General features: G+C 48.0%; 1 protein-coding gene across 1 annotated transcript in view; it reads right to left on the reverse strand.

The window, feature by feature from the left end:
• Nucleotides 1–7,988: 7,988 nt before the first annotated feature.
• LOC306921362 (calmodulin-regulated spectrin-associated protein 3-like) overlaps nucleotides 7,989–24,949 on the reverse strand; it is a gene marked incomplete at both ends in the record, with an annotated part of 42,022 nt that continues 25,061 nt past the window's right edge. Inside the window, 12 exons of the mRNA XM_079498473.1 lie at nucleotides 7,989–8,333; nucleotides 9,012–9,130; nucleotides 9,247–9,359; nucleotides 10,587–10,689; nucleotides 12,690–13,015; nucleotides 13,170–13,291; nucleotides 14,616–17,274; nucleotides 17,992–18,022; nucleotides 18,631–18,692; nucleotides 21,663–21,714; nucleotides 21,828–21,921; nucleotides 23,332–23,471. Coding sequence (XP_079354599.1) covers nucleotides 7,989–8,333; nucleotides 9,012–9,130; nucleotides 9,247–9,359; nucleotides 10,587–10,689; nucleotides 12,690–13,015; nucleotides 13,170–13,291; nucleotides 14,616–17,274; nucleotides 17,992–18,022; nucleotides 18,631–18,692; nucleotides 21,663–21,714; nucleotides 21,828–21,921; nucleotides 23,332–23,471 — 4,166 coding nt within the window. The remainder of the gene's footprint in view (nucleotides 8,334–9,011; nucleotides 9,131–9,246; nucleotides 9,360–10,586; nucleotides 10,690–12,689; nucleotides 13,016–13,169; nucleotides 13,292–14,615; nucleotides 17,275–17,991; nucleotides 18,023–18,630; nucleotides 18,693–21,662; nucleotides 21,715–21,827; nucleotides 21,922–23,331; nucleotides 23,472–24,949) is intronic.

Genomic DNA, 24,949 nt, shown 5'->3' on the forward strand with positions numbered 1-24,949 from the left:
TCTCCCGTGTGACTGAACTTCTCACCCTATCTCTATAAGGGAGATGCCAGCCACCCGTCGAAGAAAACTCATTTCGGCCGCTTGTATTCGCAACCTTATTCTTTCGGTAATGAGTCCCACACTTCATGACCATAGGTGAGTATAGGAACGAAGATTGCTCGGTAGATAGAGAGCTTTGCCTTCTGGCTCAACTCTCTTTTCGTCACAACAGTGCAGTACAGCGACTGCAATACCGCCCCTGCCACTCCGATTCTCCGGCTGATCTCCTTCTCCGTCCTCTAGTGTTGTTCTGTTCTGGGCTCTGAAGGCTTTAACTCAGGGACTCACCGCTGGGTTGTTGAGGTAGGAGACAATCCACACTGGCAACTGGGTGTGTTAGTAGAGTCTTACCACAGGAAGGGAGACAGAGCGGGTCAGCACTGGAGACTAAGGTTATATGAAAGTGAATACAAAGCGTACTGCTGCTCACCACCAGGCTCATACACGGATCTCTCGTTGAAGCAGAATCCCCAGAGGGTCAGAGTCCAGCTGGACTGGAACAGAGGAAAGCTGTCATTCTGTGATGCTGATACTAATACACACATACACACCTTCACACACACTTTCACTGACAAACTCTTTCCATACATTAGTACCGGTCATCCTCTCCCTCTGAAGTTGTTACCGGCGAAGTTCAATGTAACTCTGGATCTGGAACAATGAGATGATGATAAGACATGGATTATGCAGAGATGATGATGATACGATATTGATTATTTAAAGGACCTATAACATAAAATTCAACTTTTTGGTGTATTTTCTATCCCCACAAATATGCAATTTTGAACAATCAGGATTCCTCATCATATAGGGGCTTTTATGGAAATTGCTCTCAGGAGCAGCTCAACTGATTTGGTCGTATTTGTGATGTCATCAATGTCACCCTGCTTTGTATAATTCCTCCCTCTATTCAGTCTTCAGTTCCAATTTGCATTTCCACTTTGTTTACAATGTCCGCCATTGTTGATTTTCCAAGCTGGCATGGAATGGAAACAAGCCTGTGTTTATCTAGCATCAGTATTATAATGACTCAAATATTAAATAAATTGCATATCAGCACCCCCACCACCTCAGGACATTGTGGTACTGCAGCTAAAACTGCTTCAGAAGCAAAAAAGAAATGCCATGGACTGGTTATATCAGAGTGGTGATTGAGGCTCAAACCATTTGAAATAAGTTTGAGGGACATAGACAATATTCAGATAAATTGTTCATGCACTGAGGAGATGTGCTGATGCGGGCAGCAATGACAAAGAGTTTTCGAGGACAGACATTTCGTAGGTTATAGGTTTAGTTGATGAATTAATATCATACGGGAGGATTGATACGTTAGACCAGTGTCTCTGTGTCGGGACTCGGGACCCAATTCACGGAAACATTTTTTATGGGACTGTCATGAACATTTCCAGACATTCTGTTGAAAACATTGACAAAATGTTGACAAAATAGCTGATCTACAAGCTCACACCTTGTAGAGCTTGTAGTTCGGCTATGTTTGGACATTTGGTACTCCCCTCATACTTCTTCACCTTCACAACCCAAGAAACTTTACAGAAAAAGAAGCCCAAAGTCGCTTATAATAAGCGGACATGGCAACACTGGTCTTGGATCACGGTTTCCAAAATGATCAAGGTAAGGCCAAAACAGAACCTCTGCACAATGCGGAAGTGCCCCGTGTCGAACAAGCAGAACTTTTTGTAGTAGCTGCAGCGGCTTGCATACACAATCCGTGTACCTTATCTTATATAATTATATTACACTACAGCACATAACATTTTTGTGTCGCTTGTTTTGTTTTTACCGCTTCAGCCCTGTTTACGATTGTTTTTGTGTGATTTGTAACAAGATGTGTATGTGTCTCATTTGTAATCTAGCTTGCATCTAACTTGACGTCGTCACCTTGCATTAGTGAGCCTATGGGTTTTATCACGTGTGTGTCTTTAGAAACATTCACGTGATCCTCTTACACGTCAGATGAAGAGTTCATCTGAGTCACTATGGCCAGTTGGCAACACTAAAAGAGCCCAAACCAGGGACGGATTAACCCCCATGAGGGCCCCTGGGCCGGTAATTTTTGCAGGGCCCCCATTGCGCACGTGCGGGCGACATTTTCGTGTTTTTCAGTGTTTTTATCACCTTTTTGACCTACATTTAACAAAATCAATGGCCAATGAAGGGCCCCAGGAGCCCTTTTCAGGGCGTCAAACCCAGTACCTCACAGTCCAATTTCCCTGAAGGGCCCCTGAGAGCCAAGGGCCCCTGGGCCACGGCCCCACTGGCCCAATGGCTAATTTGTCCCTGGCCCAAACAAGTTAACAACCACAGTTGCAACTTGCAACAAAACAATTTTAAGGTCAACCATTTGGTTTCATTTCACGCTCTCAAGAGTTAAAGATCTTTAAGGGTCCATTTGGTTACCAACTCTTCATCATTCAGCTGGGGACCACCTTGAACCTGCTCAGGGACCATTGGTGGTCTCCGGACCACTGGTTGAGAACCACTGGTTAAAATGTCCCACAGTGTGTACAATGCTGACAAAATGTGTATCTATACCAGTGGTTCCGAAAGTGGGGTCCGGGGACCCCCAGGGGTCCTTGAGGGAGTTCTAGGGGGTCCCCAGCTAAATTTAAGGGGCTATAGTTTGGAAGTTGGAACCAAATGGACCCTTATGGGTATGTAACTCTTGAGAATGTACAAAATGGAACCAAATGGACCCAATATCCTCTCAGAGTTAAATTAGCATTTATTGAGGGGTGCTAGCCTCTCCTATATACAGGTTTAATGTTTGTTTTAAAAACACTATTGACAATGAAGGGAACATTTACGTCATATTGTCTCTTTATTGTTAATGGCATTTAATGTTTGTGTTGGCACTGTTTGTTTTACATCACCATTACATCACCTAATCAACATGAGTTAGACTTTAATATATTAGCGCCCCTCACGTGTGATTTCTTTAAATATTATTTTAATATAAATTGGGGGTCCCATAGAAATGCCATTAAAAGGGGGTCCGTAGACTAATGCGTGTCAAACTGGGGGTTCTTGAAATTATAATGGTTGAGAATCACCTGTCCCTGGCATATATTTTCAAATGGGGGTCCGTGGGCTAATTAGTGTCAATTTGGGGGTCCTTGTTATGAAAAAGATTGGGAACCACTGCTCTATATGCAGTATGATTTCTCAGATCTAATCTGAAATTATGACATAATCTAAATCTTCCCATTGGGCTTTTATAGGGGATACTGGGGAGTTTAATTTACAGCAGTTGAGCCATTTTCTTTCCAACATGTAGCTGGGGATAGCTTGACAAAAGCAGCATCACCACATGTTCAGCCTCATAGGCATATCAACGATGAGTTCTGAGTGGCGTCCTGTGTGTCCATCACAGAGGACTCTCCATCTCTCTCCGTCCATTTGTAGCTTTTACACCGTCATGTTTTATTCAGTCCATCCATGGCATAATGAGTATAGGCCTAATGACCTCAGCTGCATTACTAAGTGGCGTGCATTAGGGACAAAGTAGTAAGTAGCACACTCGTATTGTGTGCTACGCTAGCAACTTATTTTGAAAGAGAGCTTTTAGTGTATAGGTCAGTTACATTTTATGAAGATTGACGTTTAGCTTCTTTACATTTGAAAGTAGCATATGCTCCAACATTTGTGCATGCATGATGAAGATCTAATGGAGAGCCATGGAAGGAATTCATAGAGAGCCATGGTGGGTTGAATAGAATAGGAGGCCCAGTAGTTGGCCTACCATTACAAATTTGGCAAAGCTATAACCGTCTATGGCTTTGGGATGCTAAGTGTTGAATTCTTCTGAATTCAGACAGGTGTATGGCTTCATACAAATTAGAAAAGGCGGAGTCCATCATGCATTTGAAAAAAAAGGGATTTGGGAATATAAACACTGGGAAACATTGAAATCAATGTGAATTCATGAAACGTCACTTTCCAATGCTTTAAACTTTGCTCCACCTTTATTGACTGGCATTGAGAGATGCTATTTGTCAACGTTTAACCCATTCTGGACGGGAACCCCTTTTGGTGTTTTAACTAAGCATTATGTTATACTTTAGCTATTGAAAAATAGCAGATCGACAAGCTCATAGCGTGCCACCGAGTGGCGCGCTACGAGCTTGTAGGTCTGCTATTTTTTAAAAATCGTAAAAATGCGGCAACAAATCTTTGAATATATATTCTTTCAGAGCGAGCGTTTTTCTTATTTCGACGTCAGGCCTAAATGGGTTGTGTCACTGTGTGCACTTTTTCCCCTAAAGTGATGAGTAAGCTTTTACCTGTCCTCTCAGGCTTTAGATGATACCCAGAGTAGTACTTATAATAGTGTTGATGCCAACAAGACATTAACCGTCAATTTGGAGGAAATAAATTGAGCAAAGTGTATATTAAAGAGCATGTGATTATTTAACCTCCAGGGTAGACGAGTGAACGTCAGGCCAAAAATACGAGGGGGAATTATCTGAAATGATGCCGGTACAATCAGTATCTCTCTTACCTATCTATAAGTGCACCAAGTATCTCTCTCTCTCTCTCTCTGTGTAGTGTGTGTACGTACGTCTGTAATACACGTAACCCGAGAACCGGTCGCCCCGCCGACTTCAAATTCGACACACACTTTCCACACTCCCACGGGGAGTGCAGTGCCCGGTGTCGAGTCGGTCGGACCCGCGGTTGTCCAGAACCGCCACAAAAGGCCTCTGCCCGGGCTCTGGACAGGGCCCCTGCCCAGCCTCCGGCCTGTTCTGACATCACAAATAAAGAGTATAGACCAGGGGTATAAACCTATGGGTCGCGACCCCTCGGGGGGTCGCCAAATTATTTTGGGGGGTCCCCAAATTATAATTTTTTTGCAACTGAATGGCTGGAAAGTGGAAATGAAGAGTTTACATATAGTACACATAGTACATGCATACACCTTCCCTAATGATTATATCTGGTTTCAGTATTTATTTATGGTGTATTGTCTCTATTATTAAGGTTATTGTAGCAGTCAATTTATATTGGGGGTCGGGAGGGGGCGGGGCGGGGGTCCCGAGACATTGCCAAAGCATTTCCGGGGGTCCCCGGCCAAAAACGTTGAGAACCCCTGGTATAGACAACCTCTTCAACCTCTCTGCAGATGTGCTACTATAGTTACTGTAGATTGCATGCCAACATGTTTATTCATTAAAATAAATTCTGGATGGCAGCTGTTAATTCTGTATCAATTTATTGTGCATTGAGAATCATTGCAGACCGAGAATACACTGGAGATTGAGCAATTCTGAACCTATGACATACCACGGTGGGTGGTAGTGGGCATGCATACGCATGAACACACAACCAGCCGTGTGTGAGACACAATTGTTTCATTAAAGCCTATCATATCATAAGGGCCACATTAAGGCCCAGTGTAACCTCGCAACATTAGCAGCAATGTATGACACTTTTACATTTACCATCATATAACCTGTATACATCCCCATTTCACTATTTTCAAGCCTCTCAATTAGCATCTGATGCCAATAGATGGGCTTGGCAGATTTTCTTTCGATGTGCTATCACCATGATACTGTATAAGGTTTTACAACATAACCCTTAATGCTCATTAAGGGTTATTATCTCCTCCGACAACTAGCTCTGGTCCATAGCTCATTCATTTAGAGCCATGTTACTGTCGACTTCCGGCGCTCGCGTAAATGCAGACCAGCCTCTCGTCTGTAGCGTAAATATAAAGAACGTTTTTGCTACTCGCCAATACAAAGGCAGCTTGTGTAATTAGAAAGCCTATTTTCCTTAGTGGACGCACTCTAAGCCCCCCACCACACGTATAAAATGCACTTTTTGGCCAGAAAGGATACTTTTAGTTACTCCACTGCGCCCTCTACCGATATTGCCAAGAGAAAACCTCATAGACAAGATTTTTTCCTTCCAGTGAAAGAAAATCCCCTTCTGGCCAAAAGTGCATTTTATGGAAGGAAAGTAGGCTTTCTAATAACATAAGCCGCCTTTGTATTGGTTAGTAGGTAAAACATTATTTATATTAACGCTATACAGACAAGAGGCTGGTCTGGTAACTGTAGCTCTAAATGTAACGGCATTAGAGCTAAGGACCAGAGCTACCTGACAACCACAGATATATTTACAGATCTTAGACCTTATACGGCTGACAAGGTCCATTTCTAGTATATTCTTCAGAATACACTGCTTTCATAACACATATGGCTCGCCCTCGTTTTACAAAATGAATCTAAAAAAATCTAATGTGCTTTGATCCTTGCAATGACAAATCAAACTCAGAAACTGTACAACATAAAAGTCCTGCAAGTCCCTCTGACACAATAATGTGTTTAAAAGTTGTGTTTGTTGGTTTGGCTAAAAGTCGATAGAAAACGGATACCCTGGTATCCAACAAAAGACTACAGTCCACTCTTGAAAGGTGAAGATCACACAGTATTCTTCCACCTTGTTCACCAGTGTTTCTAAATAAACACAATATATTTCTTCTCTACTGAAAGAAAAATGACATTGTTTCATTATATATATTTCAAACAATGAAATCATAAATAATTGTATGCATAAAAATATTTGCCATTGGGTGCGATAACCGGGAAATGCTAGAAAAGGAGATGGACCTATAGCAATGTGTCGTGTGTTTCGAAATGATACATGAATCAGCCAAAATGTGTAGACGACAATAAATTATATTTCTGACCCCGAAATGCATTCTCACACATATCTTTCATCCCATTTATGAAGGTCCAAGCAATCATTTTTGGCTGTTTTGTTTTTCTTTCTTTTCATCTTATTATGAAACATGTGAAACAACATTTTTGTCTTTATAAGGGATGTGAATCAGTGTTGTTGTTGTTGTTTGGCAGCAAATTTCTATTTTAGTTTTAGTCATAGTCTCTTGAATAGTTTTCATTTAGTTTTAGTCACATTTTAGTCACCTGGAATGTTTTAGTGTTAGTCTAGTTTTAGTCGACTAAATATCATGAGATTTTAGTCGACAAAATCTACAGTTGATTTAGTCGACTACAATGTATTTTGGCGGGCCTTGATGCCGTTGTAATGACTGATTTTACACTTGCTTGTAAATCGGCTATTTTCAGCAAGTGTAAAATGACTTATACTGGATCTCTTGTCCACTAGTCCCTTCCTAACAATTTAGTCTAATTTTTATCTGTTGACGAATTGTCAATACATTTAGTCTTAGTTTTAATCATCGTAAAAGGAAGTCGACGAACATTTTTCGTCTTAGTTTTATTCGACAAAAACAACACTGATGTGAATGAGCTCTTCGTTAAGGAGGAAGGTGCTGTTGGACTTTTTTCATGCACAGAACGATATTAAAATCCTATATTAAGTATTTTAAATCAAATTCAAGAGCAAAGAGAGGAGGTAAGGATGTGTGTGTGTGTGTGTGTTATATGTTGTGTGTGTGCACATGTGCTTGCATGCGTGTGTGCGTGCGCTCACACTCGTGTGTATGACTGAATTGGCATACATCTTTGTGTGTGTGTAAATCGCTCGAAGCATGTACAGATACATTTCTATGTATCTCTATTGCAGTGGTTCCCAAAGTGGTTTCCGGGGACCCCCAGGGGTCCTTGAGGGAGTTCCAGGGGGTCCCCAGCTAAAATGATAGTTTGGAACCAAATGGACTCTTATGGGTCTGTAACTCCGAGAGTGTACAAATGCATTTGTACACTCTCAGAGCTAAATTAACATTGATTTTACAATATAAATTGGGGGTCCCAGAGATAGAAATGCCATTAAATGGGGGTCCGTAGACTAATGCATGTCAAACTGAGGGTCCTTGAAATTAAACGGGTTGAGAATCACTGCTATAGAGCCGTAAAAATATTCTCTCATTGGCATCTTTTCAAATGGGGCTAATTAGTGTCAATTTGGGTTTGGTTTTTTTCTTTAATGTCATGTGCTCATTTGGACGTGCCAGCCTTCTTAGTAATGCTCGCTCTCCTGGTTACTCCTCCTCCTCCTCCTCCTCCTCCTCCTCCTGCTCCTCCGTGCCACAGGTGACCCGGGATGGTGAAAGCGTCCACGCTCATGCCCAAGGTCTTGGACGGGATGGCGCTGAACTGCTTCTTGTCCGAGCTGTACTTGAACATGCACTCCACCTGGGAGGGGCCGATGGTCCGCGGACCCACGCCCGTCAGACGCACCAGCTCCTCCGTGTCGGGGTTGGACGTGTAGACGCCGCGGAACTGGCAGCTGGTGTCGCGGAACAGGATGAGGAAGTGGTTGGCGGGGCTCTTCTCCATCTCCTTGAGGGACAAGAATGGAACAGGAAATACTAGGTTTGATAACAGTTGTTGTTTTGATGGCACATTTTGTTTGTGTCGTAGACTAGTCGTCGTGTTGAAGTGTAACTAACTACTATAGCTCAATGCTCAATAAAGCACTAAACAAGTAAGACGCGCAAACGCGGGAAGCGAACGCGGCTTGTAAATTGCAATAACAACAATTAGAATAAATTACGTCCTTTTTTAAAGTTTTGTACTGTGTGTGTGTGTGTGTGTGTGTGCGTGTGTGTGTGTGTGTGTGTAGTAAATAAACTAGGGTTGTCCCGTTGTCACGTGATCGATCACATTATTTTCAAATCATCGGAATCGGATCGGGAGCAAAAACAACGCGATCGGGACACCCCTGGTATCAATATTATATCAATATCATGATATTAGACTGATATTGTCTGTGATTTTGGATATTGTACTATTGTGATATGGCATAAGTGTTCTATAAAAATATAAATATCGGATCGGGAAACATCGTTATCGGCAGATACTCAAAATCAAACAATCAGAATCGGACCGGGAGCAAAAAAACGTGATCGGGACATCCCTAAAATAAACCATTTCATGGTTGTCGTGAACATAATACATAAGATGATCAAGTATAGCTGGTAGAATACAGGACGGCTACGCAGAACCTTAAATCTATACCTCAACTATCTTGTTTTTCTGTGCCTCGTTGACTTTGCCAGCCAGACAGCTGCGTGACAGAGCATTGTGAATGATGAATTTGTTGGACTTGAAGCTTGGCTCTTTGAACAGCTTTGGTCCTGCAATTAGAAATGCACATTGCACGCACACACATACATTATGGCACATAACACATTATTTATGCATACAGAGGAAAACTAGTACACAGTAACTGTACAGATTATGTGTCCTATACCAGTGTACTCAGGAGCAGGTGATGTGCCATTGGACCCGGTCTCCCAGTCCTTGTCTCCATTCCGATTGGTCAGCTGGCTTGGTGACATACATCGAGCGGGCGAATCAGGGCGGCTGTTGAGAAAGTGGGATCAGACAAGTCTATAAAATAATAGCTTAATTTAATCATTTTAACCTGGGAGTTTTTCCCCCCGATATCGATATTTGAATAATCGTTATCGATTATTTATCGCGGGAGGACGTATCGATATGTACATGTCTACCTGGGAGGTTTAGCGTGATTACAGTACTGTACATGTCTACCTGGGAGGTTTAGTGTGATTACAGTACTGTACATGTCTACCTGGGAGGTTTAGTGTGATTACAGTACTGTACAACATGTCTACCTGGGAGGTTTAGCGTGATTACAGTACTGTACATGTCTACCTGGGAGGTTTAGCACGATTACAGTACTGTACATGTCTACCTGGGAGGTTTAGTGTGATTACAGTACTGTACATGTCTACCTGGGAGGTTTAGCGTGATTACAGTACTGTACAACATGTCTACCTGGGAGGTTTAGCGTGATTACAGTACTGTACATGTCTATCTGGGAGGTTTAGCGTGATTACAGTACTGTACATGTCTACCTGGGAGGTTTAGTGTGATTACAGTACTGTACAACATGTCTACCTGGAAGGTTTAGCGTGATTACAGTACTGTACATGTCTACCTGGGAGGTTTAGCGTGATTACAGTACTGTACAACATGTCTACCTGGGAGGTTTAGTGTTATTACAGTACTGTACATGTCTACCTGGGAGGTTTAGTGTGATTACAGTACTGTACATGTCTACCTGGGAGGTTTAGCGTGATTACAGTACTGTACAACATGTCTACCTGGGAGGTTTAGCGTGATTACAGTACTGTACATGTCTACCTGGGAGGTTTAGTGTTATTACAGTACTGTACATGTCTACCTGGGAGGTTTAGTGTTATTACAGTACTGTACATGTCTACCTGGGAGGTTTAGTGTGATTACAGTACTGTACATGTCTACCTGGGAGGTTTAGCGTGATTACAGTACTGTACAACATGTCTACCTGGGAGGTTTAGCGTGATTACAGTACTGTACATGTCTACCTGGGAGGTTTAGCGTGATTACAGTACAGTACAACATGTCTACCTGGGAGGTTTAGCGTGATTACAGTACTGTACAACATGTCTACCTGGGAGGTTTAGCGTGATTACATTACTGTACATGTCTACCTGGGAGGTTTAGCGGGGTTACAGTACTGTACATGTCTACATGGGAGGCAGTGGTGGAAAGTAACTAAGTACTTTTACTTAAGTACTGTGGTACTACCTGGGAGGTTTAGCGGGGTCACTGGTATTGTTGTCGGGCTCATCAGACGTGGCTGCCAGGTTGAGAGAAGAGTGAGAGTACACCTTAGTCAACTTAGAGACTGGAGAGAGACACAGAGAGAGAGAGAGAGAGAGAGAGGGAGAGAGAGGAGGGGGGGGAGAGGGAGAGGGAGGGGGGGGGGGGGGGAGAGAGAGGGAGGGGGGGGAGGGAGGGACATTCAAGGGAATGTAATCTTTTGATATTAAACACACATAAAACTAGAAAAAGTGCCCTTCTGGGTCTCCACCAGGAGGATAGGAGTGTGTGTGATGTTCTGCAAAATGTTTAGGAGTAATATGAACATGTTTTTTTGTTTGTTGCTCATAGAATCTCTGAGGATAGAATTGTGGGATGAGCAGGACATGTGCAGCATTTTGAACGAAACGGGCCACTCCTGAAAACTTTAGAAGGCAATGTTAGCCAATCAGTGTAGAATCTGATAAATCCAACAGACTCGTCTTGATCACATGACTACAGAGATCATGTGTACCGATTTGCGTGAGATTTGGATGAAATCTGTGCGACTAACATAAGCAATGTGTTTAGCAGAAATCGGCCTCATGGTGGCGCTATAACCGGCAGATGTGTAGGGATGCAGAGACAATGTTTTTTCATGGCCTCTAGGGAGTGCGCATACATAAGTTGTATACAGATTGATGAAGTTATAGCTAAAAACAGGAATTGGCCTGTTATAGCGCCACCATGAGGCTGATTCGGAAAAGAGGCATGTCGTCCTCGGCCTAGTGGAAATGTGCGTGTATAATTTCACGGAAATTGCACACTGTGTTTGTGATTTGTGGCATTTTGTTCGAAACGGACCAATCATGTGAGCTTTGGAAGCCAATATTAGCCAATCAGGATGGAACATGGGAAATTGTGCAGATCTGTGTTGATCACATGACTATGGAGATAGTGTATACCGAATTGTGTGATGTATGGATAAAATGTGTACGAGTAATCTACAGAAATGTGTTTTGCCTAAATCGGCCTCATGGTGGCGCTATAACATGCCGTTGAGGAATATTTGGGGAAGAGGTTCATCGTTGGCATCCATGGAGTGTGTGTGCAAAGTTTGGCATGGATTGGGCCAACGGTGGCGGAGATTAGCTGGTAACGGACGGACGGAAGGAAGGAAGGAAGGACACACACACACACACACACACGGACGGAGTGCAAAACATACTCTCTCCCCATGACTTCGGCCTGGTGGAGACAATGATCTACAGTATGTAGTATGAATGGGTCCATTCGTCTAATCAGTGGTTTCCAAACGTTTTAGCCCCAAACCCACAACTTAGTGAAAATACCCAAACTTTAGTGAAAATAGCAGTTCTACAAGCACATGTGGTCAAATGGGACTCGGGACTAAGTTGGGACCCACAGATGGCCTGACCCAGTGTTTGGGGAAACGGGGGTCTACTAAATCAGTGGTTCCCAAAGTGGGGTCCGGGGACCCCCAGGGGTCCTTGAGGGAGTTCCAGGGGGTCCCCAGCTAAAATGATAGTTTGGAATCAAATGGACACTTATGGGTCTGTAACTCTGAGAGTGACACAAATGTACACTCTCAGAGTTAAATTAACATTGATTTTACAATATAAATTAGATAGTCAAACCGGGGGGTCCTTGAAATTAAACGGGTTGAGAATCACTGCTAGAGAGCCGTAAAAATATTCTCTTATATGGGGGTCTGCGGGCCAATTAAGTGTCAATTTGGTCAGTTTGTACTAAATAAGACTACCAAACAACTCGTCCCTTTACCAACTCGCCCCGGGCGTACAGCCGGCGGTACTGCGCGGCCTGGTATTCCTAAAGTGACCTATAAGTAAATTATGCTTAAACGGTTAGACCTAACCTTATTCCTAACCTTAACCTCAGTAAAACGATGCCTAAACCTAACCCTATACCTAAACTTAACCCCAGTAAAACTATGCCTAACCCTAAACTTTTTTCTAACCTTATTCTCAGTAAAACAAAATAAAGAATACCCCAACCGTGAGGTCGCCGGGAAAAAAAACGAGGGGCGAGATGGTTTAGCGGCGACCGTACCCGTAACTAACTTACCGGGCGTCCCCTTGGCCGGGCTCCGAGACAGCTGGGTGGTGCCCAGCTCTCTGGTCATGCTGCGGGGCCGCGAGCGAGCCTTCTTCTTCACGACGGCCCCCCGCCCGCGGGGAGGAGGAGGAGAGGCTGCTTTCTGCCGCAGCACCTTGTCCAGGTCGGACATAATGCGGAGCTGGTGGCGGTGAGCGTGCTCCCGCCGTGTGAACTCGCCCCAGCGCAGCGGGGTGGCCGGGGGGGTGGGGGAGGTTCCGGCAGGAGGGGTAGGGGGGCACGGGGGGGAACCTCCCCGGACCATCTTCTCCCCCCCCTCCGAGGAGGAGGCCGGTCTGGAAATACATGGAAAACCTAAGATGAGCCTTTGTTGAAAAAACCTAAAGTTGTCCTTTAAATGAACAGAAATACAAATTCAAGCCTGAGTATGTCAGATTCAAGCCCTTATATCTGATGTGCATGTGAGTGCGTGCGTGCGTGCGCCGTTACCTGTTTTCCCTCTCCTGTTCGTAACACTGTCTCCTACTCTTCATCTCCTCGGCTCTCCTCTGCTGTCTCACCAACAGCAGCGCTCTACGCTGGGCCATCTCATCCTCACTGTGCACCTCCCCCTGCACACAAAGCACCATGTCACAATCACACATATCCCTTTGAAAAAGGTTGACAATAAGGTGTTCTTATTTTAGTATACATTTTTTGTTTAACATTTCTACCACATTTTTCTCCCCGCACACACATGTTGTCACTGCTGTTGTATCCTACTGGCTCACCTGCCAGTGAGGAGCCTCCACCGGGAGGACGTACTGTTGTATCCTATACTGACTCACCTGCCAGTGAGGAGCCCCCACCGGGAGGACGTACTGTTGTATCCTATACTGACTCACCTGCCAGTGAGGAGCCCCCACCGGGAGGACGTATACTGTTGTATCCTATACTGACTCACCTGCCAGTGAGGAGCCCCCACCGGGAGGACGTACTGTTGTATCCTATACTGACTCACCTGCCAGTGAGGAGCCCCCACCGGGAGGACGTACTGTTGTATCCTACTGGTTCACCTGCCAGTGAGGAGCCCCCACCGGGAGGACGTACTGTTGTATCCTATACTGACTCACCTGCCAGTGAGGAGCCCCCACTGGGAGGACGTACTGTTGTATCCTATACTGACTCACCTGCCAGTGAGGAGCCCCCACTGGGATGACGTACTGTTGTAACATATACTGATTCACCTGCCAGTGAGGAGCCCCCACCGGGAGGACCTACTGTTGTATTCTACTGACTCACCTGCCAGTGTGTTGGCCCCACCGGGAGGACATACTGTTGTATCCTATACTGACTCACCTGCCAGTGAGGAGCCCCCACTGGGATGACGTACTGTTGTAACATATACTGATTCACCTGCCAGTGAGGAGCCCCCACCGGGAGGACCTACTGTTATATTCTACTGACTCACCTGCCAGTGTGTTGGCCCCACCGGGAGGACGTACTGTTGTATCCTATACTGACTCACCTGCCAGTGAGGAGCCCCCACCGGGAGGACCTACTGTTGTATCTTATACTGACTCACCTGCCAGTGTGTTGGCCCCACCGGGAGGACGTATACTGTTGTATCTTATACTGACTCACCTGCCAGTGAGGAGCCTCCACCGGGAGGACGTACTGTTGTATCCTATACTGACTCCCCTGCCAGTGTGTTGGCCCCACCGGGAGGACGTAGAGCTCTTCCTACTCCTCCCGCCCAGCACTCCCCTCTGACAGGTGCCGCCTCAGCCCGTAGGATCACATGCAGTGCCAATTTTCACCCTCCCCCGGCCCAAACACGATGCATTTGAAAGTCACGACTTCCGCGGTGGGGTAATTATGTTTGAATTACTGTCACAACAAGCTGCATAAATGCACAACGAAGCTGTTTCCTCCTCGAGGAATGCACACACTCACCCTAAAGAAAAGGCCTATTCCTCCTCGCGTCGCACTCTGTTCCAGAGCATCCATCTGTCTTGTCTGTTGTCCTTCCACGTCTGTCTGGTGCGTTGGCGTGGCCCCTTGATCTTCCGTGGAACCCGCAGGTTCCACAACCAACCGTTCACCGCCTGGTTCCGCGGTGGTGGATTCCGTTGCGGAACCCGCGGTGGATTCCGCGTTGTCGCTCATAGAATCCGACGAAAACTCCTGCCCCTCGTCCGTCAGCACGTCGCTGCCGCCGCCGCCGCCCTCCGGCTCGCCCAGGGACGTCAGCGACGCCTCCATGACGCTGCGTCGCTTCCGCGCCGCTACCCTCTGTCCTCTCCCTCCTCCCGCCTCGCCGCCGCCCACGCTGTACGCGGCGGAGATCGAAAGAGTCTCGCTCTCGAATGAACACTCGGACGGCGCGCCGGAGCTGCTGCCTCCGCCGATGCTGCCGGCGATGCTTCCGGCGATGCTGCTGGCGATGCTGCCGCCTGCCGCCCCGGAGCGCTCTCTCCTGACCGGGGGAAGAAGAGCTGCGGCCGCCGTGGCCGCCTCCCCCTCCTCCAGCTCCAAGCTGAACTGAGTGGGCGTCTCGTCGGAGCTGGCCGTTTCCGAGGCGCTCTCCTCGGGCTGCTGCGTGGCGGCGGCGGCGGCCGCCTGGGGGGGACAGGGAGGCTCCTGCGGGGTGCGGGGTCCTCCGATGCGGAAGGACGAGGAGGTCTGAACCTGACACTTGCTCGGGGACACGCGGCGCAGGTGCGGCAGGGTGTCCACGTTCTGCGGGGGCGTCAGGACACGGGCGAGCGGGGGGAACTTCAGCTCCGAGGGACGTGGCGGGCGCGGGTGGGGGTGCTGCTGCTGCTTGGGGCTGCGAGGGGTGGCGGCGGAGGAGGACGAGTGGATCTTAGTGCGGGGGGCGGGGCAGGAGGACGACATGGGGGCGTTGCCGGGGGAAGCCGAGGGGTGCAGTTGAGAGCGGCGAGAGGGCGAGGCGACGGAGGAAGGGCTGTGACCGCCGGCGGTGATGAGCCACGCCTTACTGGCCACCCTGGGAGGAGTCTTAGTCGGGGTGCGAGGTGGAGTTTTAGTCGGGGTTCTCGGCGGTGTCCTGAGGTTGTTCTTAGGGGCCGACGTCGGGTTGTTTTTGCCCACGGGTCTCGGTTTGCCCATGAGCTGCTGCTGCTGTTCTGTCAGCTTCTGCATGTCCTTCTGCAGCGACTGCAGAGCGTCGGTCAGTTTGTGCACCACTTCGTTGTAATCCGCCATGGCGGCCTCCCCTACTTTCTCCGGTCCCTTCTCTTTCTCTCCTGCCTTCTCCTTCGCGTTGTCTTTCCTCGTTTCCACAGAGAACGTGACTTGCTTCTCCAGGCGAGGCGGAGCTTGGCTATTTCCCTCGGCGGGTCTCTCCTTTCCTTTCTCTTTCTCCTTCTCCTTCCCTTCGGTCTCCTTCTCCTCCTCCTTCTTCAGGTGCTCCTCCATGTGAGCGAGGCGCTCCTCAAGGCTGTCCTCCTCCTCCTCCGCTGCCTCCCCTCCTCCTCCTCCCCCCTCTCCCTGCTCTCTCTTCAGCTGATCGAAGGCCGTCTTCCCCAGCCTCTGCCTGTGCTTGGCAAAGATGGCCTCGATCCGTCTCTTCTGGGCTTCGATGCTCCTGCGTTTCTCCTCCAGACGGGCCCCCAGCTCCCAGGCATCGGAGCCCGGCTCGGGCCCCCTGTGGCCCCCCGGGCTGTCCTGATGGCCGGACGGCCCTCCACCTCCTGCCGGCGTGGAGGGCGTGTGAGGGGTCCCCGGTGTGGTCGGGGTGGGGGCCGACTCCTCCCCCGGAGCGGCCGGCTGTCTCCGTCTGTTGTCACGCCGCTCCGCAAAGCTGGTCATGCGCTGTTGGTTGTTGTTGTTGTTGCCGCCGCCGTTGCTGTGGCCGTTGCTGCCGGGCCGAACGTTGCCCGGGGCGTTCCTGGGGAGGTCGTCCGACGCCTCCGAAGAGTCTATGCTGCCGTCGCGCAGCACCGAGTCGTCGTCGCGCGACATGTCCGAGGCTCGGCGGCCGGGCCTCTCGACCCCCCTCCTCCCCCCACCACGCCTTCCCGCGGCGTCCCCGCCCCCCACCTCTCCCCCGCCCACGGGTCGGTAGAACATTCCGGAGCGGCCGGGGGCGGAGCTACTGAGCTGCGCCGAGTTCTCTTCTGGGGAGTGGAGGAAGAACCCGGCGGGGGCACCCTCGGGCCGCAGCCTGGGCTCCGGGACCCTCCCCCCTACCCCCACCATCCCTCCTCGTTCCCCTATGTCCACGCTCGCGTCTGGCTTTCCCTTTCCTCCTCCTCCTCCGCCGTCCCTCCTGCCCTTCTTCCCCCCGGACGTGTGGATGACCTGCGGACCCTCCTCGATGGTGGGGAGCTCTCCCAGGGGAGGAGGCGTGTGCGCGCCTCCTCCTCCTCCCCACGAAGGGGCCGAGGCGCTGACCAGCAGGTGGCCGACGTCCTCCGGCGGGCAGTAGGGGATGCAGGTCAGCCCCGACGACCTGGCGGGCGACGCCATCATGGCGGTCAGGCTGTCGGTGCTGGCCGAGCGAAGGTTTATGGGGTTGCCCATGACCACGTCCACGTCGCTGTCCAGGCCAAACGGAATGCTGAAGGTCACGGACGAGAGAGGACGGCTGCGGGGAGGTTGACCCGGACCAATGGGGAACATTGTACAAAGAGACAGAGGGAGAGAAACGGTGTTTGTTAATCCATTTAGACCTGAGGACGATTCTAGAAATGTCTTCTACATCCTGACAGTTTTCCGGAAAACCTCATGTTTCTATAGTTTTTCATGTCAAGGACTATATGTAATTGGCCACCGACCCCCCATCTGTCTCTAACATTACACCTAGCTAAATGTTTAAGCATTTATTCATATTTACATGTTGATTTCAGCTCCAGACATGCTCTAGTATGTGACGAGTCTGCCTGTGCTATAAACTCAAACAAAACAAAGTTTTTCTCCTCTGGTGAAAAGCTGGAATTTGCGCGATGGCAGTCTCTCAGTCAAATCTGGTCACATATATTCAAACATTTGGGCCACATTTTCACGATTTTTCAAAAATAGCAGACCTACAAGCTCGTAGATCTGCTATTTTTCAACAGCTAAAGTATAACATAATGCTTAAATACAGATTGATCAATTGATTGAAATGTGTGTTTCACAGTATGGCCTATGGGTACATTTCAAACGAAAGCACAAGTCAATACAATAACTGTTACTTGTGGACAAACCATGATAAAGCATTTACACTTAGCTAGGGTCCACCGTTTTCAAGCTATAATATAAAAGTAATAACCCCCCCACCCCCAATACATAAACTGTGTCAAACTCAAAAAAGTGTGGCTACCTGATTTGCTTCTTGGTCCATATTTTGCTCTCTGAAATTACAAATAAAAAAATCACACTCGTGTGAAGTGAGCTCTTATCATCATACATCATATTCCGTACTCAGCCAATCAAAATCATCGCTATGGGGTACAGACATTGCTCAGCCAATCAAATCATCGCGATGGGGTACACACACTCACACAGACACACAAAGCATGGGCATAGGAGGGGCTAGCGTAGCGCCCCTAAAAATAAAAAATCACACCCGTGTGAACTGAGTGGTGTAAGGTTTTATATAGCATGATCAGCTGTGGTCTGACGTAATGTCTGACGTAATGAAATCATTATTATTATATAAGGTAAGGTATTATATAGCCTGATCAGCTCTGATCTGACGTAATGAAATCACACCCGGATGTGATTTCACAACTGGCCTTTTTTGTGCAGAAAAAATGAGCATGGTTGCTACGGTCATCCAGTTTTAATTACGTCAGAAATTATTTTGAACATAGCAACCATGCTCATTTTTTTCTGCACACAAAAGCCAGTTGTAGGAGTGGTTTACACCACTCAAAAATACAAACAATACCTGAAAGTATCTGAAAATGCCAAGTCAGAAATAAGGCTCATTTCCCAAGATCCCACACTTCTTTCTTACCGGGTGACACTGGGGAGCAGATGGGCACAAAGGGCTGTTTGAAGATGAAGGCAGGCGAACCGCTGTGGAAGGACAACACGGTTATACCACGGACACCTGCGACACATTTGCTGCGAAGTTACTGAAATGTGTCATTATGGTGACTAGACCGGTGCCCGGCTGTAGAGCACTGAGTCACTAGACCGGTGCTGTAGACTAGAGCACAGAGTCACTAGACCGGTGCTGTATAGAGCACCGAGTCACTAGACCGGTGCTGTATAGAGCACCGAGTCACTAGACCGGTGCTGTAGAGCACCGAGTCACTAGACCGGTGCTGTATAGAGCACCGAGTCACTAGACCGGTGCTGTAGAGCACCGAGTCACTAGACCGGTGCTGTAGAGCACCGAGTCACTAGACCGGTGCTGTATAGAGCACCGAGTCACTAGACCGGTGCTGTAGAGCACCGAGTCACTAGACCGGTGCTGTATAGAGCACCGAGTCACTAGACCGGTGCTGTATAGAGCACCGAGTCACTAGACCGGTGCTGTAGAGCACCGAGTCACTAGACCGGTGCTGTATAGAGCACCGAGTCACTAGACCGGTGCTGTAGAGCACCGAGTCACTAGACCGGTGCTGTATAGAGCACCGAGTCACTAGACCGGTGCTGTATAGAGCACCGAGTCACTAGACCGGTGCTGGCACCGAGTCACTAGACCGGTGCTGGCACCGAGTCACTAGACCGGTGCTGTATAGAGCACCGAGTCACTAGACCGGTGCTGTAGAGCACCGAGTCACTAGACCGGTGCTGTATAGAGCACCGAGTCACTAGACCGGTGCTGTAGAGCACCGAGTCACTAGACCGGTGCTGTAGACTAGAGCACAGAGTCACTAGACCGGTGCTGTATAGAGCACCGAGTCACTAGACCGGTGCTGTAGAGCACCGAGTCACTAGACCGGTGCTGTATAGAGCACCGAGTCACTAGACCGGTGCTGTATAGAGCACCGAGTCACTAGACCGGTGCTGTAGAGCACCGAGTCACTAGACCGGTGCTGTATAGAGCACCGAGTCACTAGACCGGTGCTGTAGAGCACCGAGTCACTAGACCGGTGCTGTATAGAGCACCGAGTCACTAGACCGGTGCTGTAGAGCACTGAGTCACTAGACCGGTGCTGTATAGAGCACCGAGTCACTAGACCGGTGCTGTAGAGCACCGAGTCACTAGACCGGTGCTGTATAGAGCACCGAGTCACTAGACCTGTGCTGTATAGAGCACCGAGTCACTAGACCTGTGCTGTAGAGCACCGAGTCACTAGACCGGTGCTGTAGAGCACCGAGTCACTAGAGCGGTGCTGTAGAGCACCGAGTCACTAGAGCGGTGCTGTAGAGCACCGAGTCACTAGAGCGGTGCTGTAGAGCACCGAGTCACTAGAGCGGTGCTGTAGAGCACCGAGTCACTAGACCGGTGCTGTAGAGCACCGAGTCACTAGACCGGTGCTGTAGAGCACCGAGTCACTAGAGCAGTGCTGTATAGAGCACCGAGTCACTAGACCGGTGCTGTAGAGCACCGAGTCACTAGAGCAGTGCTGTATAGAGCACCGAGTCACTAGACCGGTGCTGTAGAGAACAGAGTCACTAGAGTGGTGCTGTATAGAGCACAGAGTCACTAGACCGGTGCTGTAGAGCACCGAGTCACTAGAGCGGTGCTGTAGAGCACCGAGTCACTAGACCGGTGCTGTAGAGCACCGAGTCACTAGACCGGTGCTGTAGAGCACCGAGTCACTAGAGCAGTGCTGTATAGAGCACCGAGTCACTAGACCGGTGCTGTAGAGCACCGAGTCACTAGAGCAGTGCTGTATAGAGCACCGAGTCACTAGACCGGTGCTGTAGAGCACCGAGTCACTAGAGCGGTGCTGTAGAGCACCGAGTCACTAGACCGGTGCTGGCACCGAGTCACTAGAGCGGTGCTGTAGAGCACCGAGTCACTAGACCGGTGCTGGCACCGAGTCACTAGAGCGGTGCTGTAGAGCACAGAGTCACTAGAGCGGTGCTGTAGAGCACAGAGTCACTAGACCGGTGCTGTAGAGCACAGAGTCACTAGACCGGTGCTGTAGAGCACCGAGTCACTAGACCAGTGCTGTAGAGCACCGAGTCACTAGACCGGTGCTGTAGAGCACAGAGTCACTAGAGCGGTGCTGTAGAGCACAGAGTCAATAGAGCGGTGCTGTATAGAGCACCGAGTCACTAGAGCGGTGCTGTAGAGCACAGAGTCACTAGAGCGGTGCTGTAGAGCACCGAGTCACTAGAGCGGTGCTGTAGAGCACCGAGTCACTAGAGCGGTGCTGTAGAGCACAGAGTCACTAGAGCGGTGCTGTAGAGCACTGAGTCACTAGACCGGTGCTGTAGAGCACCGAGTCACTAGAGCGGTGCTGTAGAGCACCGAGTCACTAGACCGGTGCTGTAGAGCACCGAGTCACTAGAGCGGTGCTGTAGAGCACAGAGTCACTAGAGCGGTGCTGTAGAGCACCGAGTCACTAGAGCGGTGCTGTAGAGCACAGAGTCACTAGAGCGGTGCTGTAGAGCACCGAGTCACTAGACCGGTGCTGTAGAGCACAGAGTCACTAGAGCGGTGCTGTAGAGCACAGAGTCACTAGAGCGGTGCTGCATAGAGCACCGAGTCACCCATCTGTCTGTGTCCCTATTATGGCCATATATGGAGATTTCTTTAATCTGTCTCTCTGTGTCCCTTTATGCCATAAAGTTTATGGAGTGCTGTGTCAGGCATGCCCAAATATGAAGTGTTGTGATGTCAGAACAGACCAGCTCCATATATGGAGATATAGGGGTGATCAGGTCCAGAGCTCGGGCAGAGGCCTTTTGTGGCGGTTCTGGACAACCGTGGGTCCGACCGACTCGACACCGGGCACTGCACTCCCTGCGGGGGTGTGGAACGCGTGTGTCGAATTTGACGGTTCTCGAGTAACGTGGATTACAGACGTACGTAACGTGCATTTATAGTTAGATAAGATGGTGGTGGTGATATGGTAGACCTACCTGTTGCTATTCCCACTGATTGGACTGGTGCAGTCCAGCAACCCTGTGGCATCTGAAACAGACAAAATCACAGGTCAGGTCGTCAAGGTGAAGGAGCAATCACTCATTAACATATAATACTGTTGTATTGGTGCCAAAACGTTGAATGCAATGGAAGCAAGAGACCTGTGAGGTCGACTGGCTGTACGGGCTGGACAAAGTCAGGCTTCTGAACCTCAAAGCACTCCAGCAGCTCAGCCACGAAGCTCATGATATTCACCTGAGGAAAAGAGCAGTTTCAATGTTTATTTGTGATGCATGTTCATATACCTGACCGAAGGCCGGTTAGGCCGGAAACGTTGTATTTCTTTGTTTTTCAATAAATAACGTTGGGAGATTTCTCTCTCCTTTCTCTGTCTTTTTTCGGATGCTGCACCCGTTGACATTTTTGGATTAAATCCATAATTTATGCCGACTCCTCCCCCAGAAGCTGTCCACAGACCCCTTATCCATAATTTATAAATGATGAATAATAAGCATGGACTTAAATGGTTCTACGTCTCAACTCTTCATAGAATGTGTTTTTTAGATGTTAGTTTCTTTGAGGCACTACTTTGTTTCTCTCTGCGCTCTATTTATGTGACCATTTTTTGCATTTATTGACTAGAGCTCATTACTCTGCTCATTTCCATTTCACACTTGCAAGTGGCTCTGGATAAACTGGATGTGAGCTGGATAAATGCTTCAAGTGCAAAATGTTAATTGTATTATTGAGCTTTGGCCTTGTAGCGTCCATCTAGTGGGTTAATGAGCACGCACGCACACACGCACACGCACACGCACACACACTCTGTCCATAGCTGGTTCAGACTCAAAGGTAGAGAGGTACTTTTTGCCCTCGAAGAACACTCTTCTGAGAATTATAACGTCAACTCAATCCCACAGGTCCGGTACATTTTTATCTGCGTATATATGCCGTCTCTTGGCAGTTTCATCAGCAGACAAAGCATAAATTTTCACAGCTGTGCTGCTGATTACACCCAAATCTACATACTGCTGTATCTTCATACTGCAAAATCTTCCTTCGGCTCAAGCAGGACAAAACAGAGACGTACAGTATCCAACACTGACAGCCAAAGTCAAAGGCACTACACTGAAAAACATAATGGTGTCACTACCTTTCCTCACTTCAAATATATTAACAGCGTGTCTGTGATGTGGGGGTTTTATGTTTACTTCGTCACTTGCAGCACTTGCCATTTCTTATTTTATTATTGACTTTGTTGTGTTGTATTGTATTTTTACATGCTGGACTTGGGAATAAGGGCCTTTCTCGGCCCCACCCCTCTCCAATTGTTTATATTGTGTTTAGTTTCCAAGATGGCCGCAGCACCAGGAGGGGGTGGGGCGGAGGTGAGCGGGCGGGGTTGACATAATATGCCCTTACTGGGCTGCGTTCACACATTCAAGACACCTGTCTTGTGTCTGTCTTGGGTCTGTGTTTAATTGCCGCTCCAATGTAAGGTCATATGTCGACCCCGCCCGCTCACCTCCGGCCATCTTGGAAACAAAACACAATATAAACAGTGGGAGAGGGGTGGGGCCGAGAAAGGCCCTTATTGTTTGTTTGATTGACTGACTGACTGATTGGCTGATAAAGGGGCAGAGGGTGGCAGAAGGCGGGTCTTACGTGCAGAGCTGGCGGGGCGTAGAGCAGGTCCTCCACAGCCAGGTGGCAGCAGCTCTGCAGGCTGTTCTCACAGAACTCCTTGATCAGCTGCAGGTTGTACAGGCTGTCAGCCACGGACATGGTGTCCTTCAGGCACACATCTGGGGAGGCAGAGATATGAACACATTTAGATACTGAGGACGATTCTACAAATGTCTTCTACATCCTGACAGTTTTCTGAAAAAGCTATGTTTCTATGTCAGTCGTTCTTCGATTTTTCAAAAATAGCAGACCTACAAGCTCATAGCGCGCCACTCGGTGGCGCGCTATGAGCTTGTAGATCTGCTATTTTTCAATAGCTAAAGCATAACATAATGCTAACACCAAAAGGGGTTCCCACCCAAAATGGGTTAACACATTTAGACCTGAGGACGATTCTACAAATGCCTTTGTTTTCTGAAAAACCTCATGTTTATGTGTCAGTGGTTCTCAACCTTTTTCATGTCAAAGGACCCTCAGAATTATCTGTATTTGGCCGCCGACCCCCATCTGAAAATATGTTGTTCCAGGGACACCCCCCTCCCCAGAAGCAAAGATTTGAGTTGAAAACGTTCGCTCTGAAAGAATATTATATTCAAAGATTTGCACTACATTTCCAGGATATTTCAAAAATAGCAGACCTACAAGCTCATAGCGCGGCACTCGGTGCCGCGCTATGAGCTTGTAGATCTGCTATTTTTCAATTGCTAAAGTATAACATAACACCAAAAGGGGTTCCCGCCCCAAAATGGGTTAATCAAATCTCGTAATGGATGGCACCGTTAAAATACAATAGCTATTCACGAGATTATCTCGTTCTGGTGCAGATTCGGTTAAAAATATAGACGCCTCATTGGTCGCTGCAGTTCCTTGGATCGACCAACGGGAGGAGGAGGAAGTCAAGCGGAATTAAGTGCTGAAGAATGCACACTGCGTCGCTGCCACAGTGCCACTTGTGGCAGTTCACCCTGCCACTGAGACTGAAGTTCACAAACAGGGTTTGAATTATTTGTTGCAGAGAAATAGATTTGTTTGACTTTATATATCGTGTGTTGACTGATTGTAGGCTCCATTGTAGGGAGCAACTACCAACTGGGTGTGTTGGGGAACATGCCAACTTTTGTGTAACATGGGAAAGTGAATACTAATTATTATGTTTATTATATTATGTGGATATAATGTGTGACACCAAAATATGTATTGAGAAATGTATCGTCTCCGGACAATGAACTGGTGTAATTGTGGATTCAGTTAGGATTTTGGTATGGTCCAGTGGGAGGGGCTTAGCCTATAAGTAGGGAGACCTGCCACTGCCAGGCAGGTATCAGTCAAGGTAGGACTGTGGAGGTGTGAGACCGAGGCCAATCTTTACAGTTCATGCTGTAAATACTTTTGTTTCATTTTGATCCTTGGATGTATGTGTGTGTAAAAGGTGAATAAAGCAACCACCTCGTCTCTGTATAGCAAGGACTCTGGCCATTATCTTCTTCTTCAATCATTTTCCACTGTTTTTTTTACTGTTTTCATCAGTGACCTTCTGGCCTAACATACTACCCACACTAGGCAAAGTGTGACACCACTCAAGTGACTCAAGTGACCA

The sequence above is a fragment of the Electrona antarctica genome (assembly GCF_951216825.1).
Source record: "Electrona antarctica genome assembly, chromosome: 4".
Classification (NCBI taxonomy): Eukaryota; Metazoa; Chordata; class Actinopteri; order Myctophiformes; family Myctophidae; genus Electrona; species Electrona antarctica.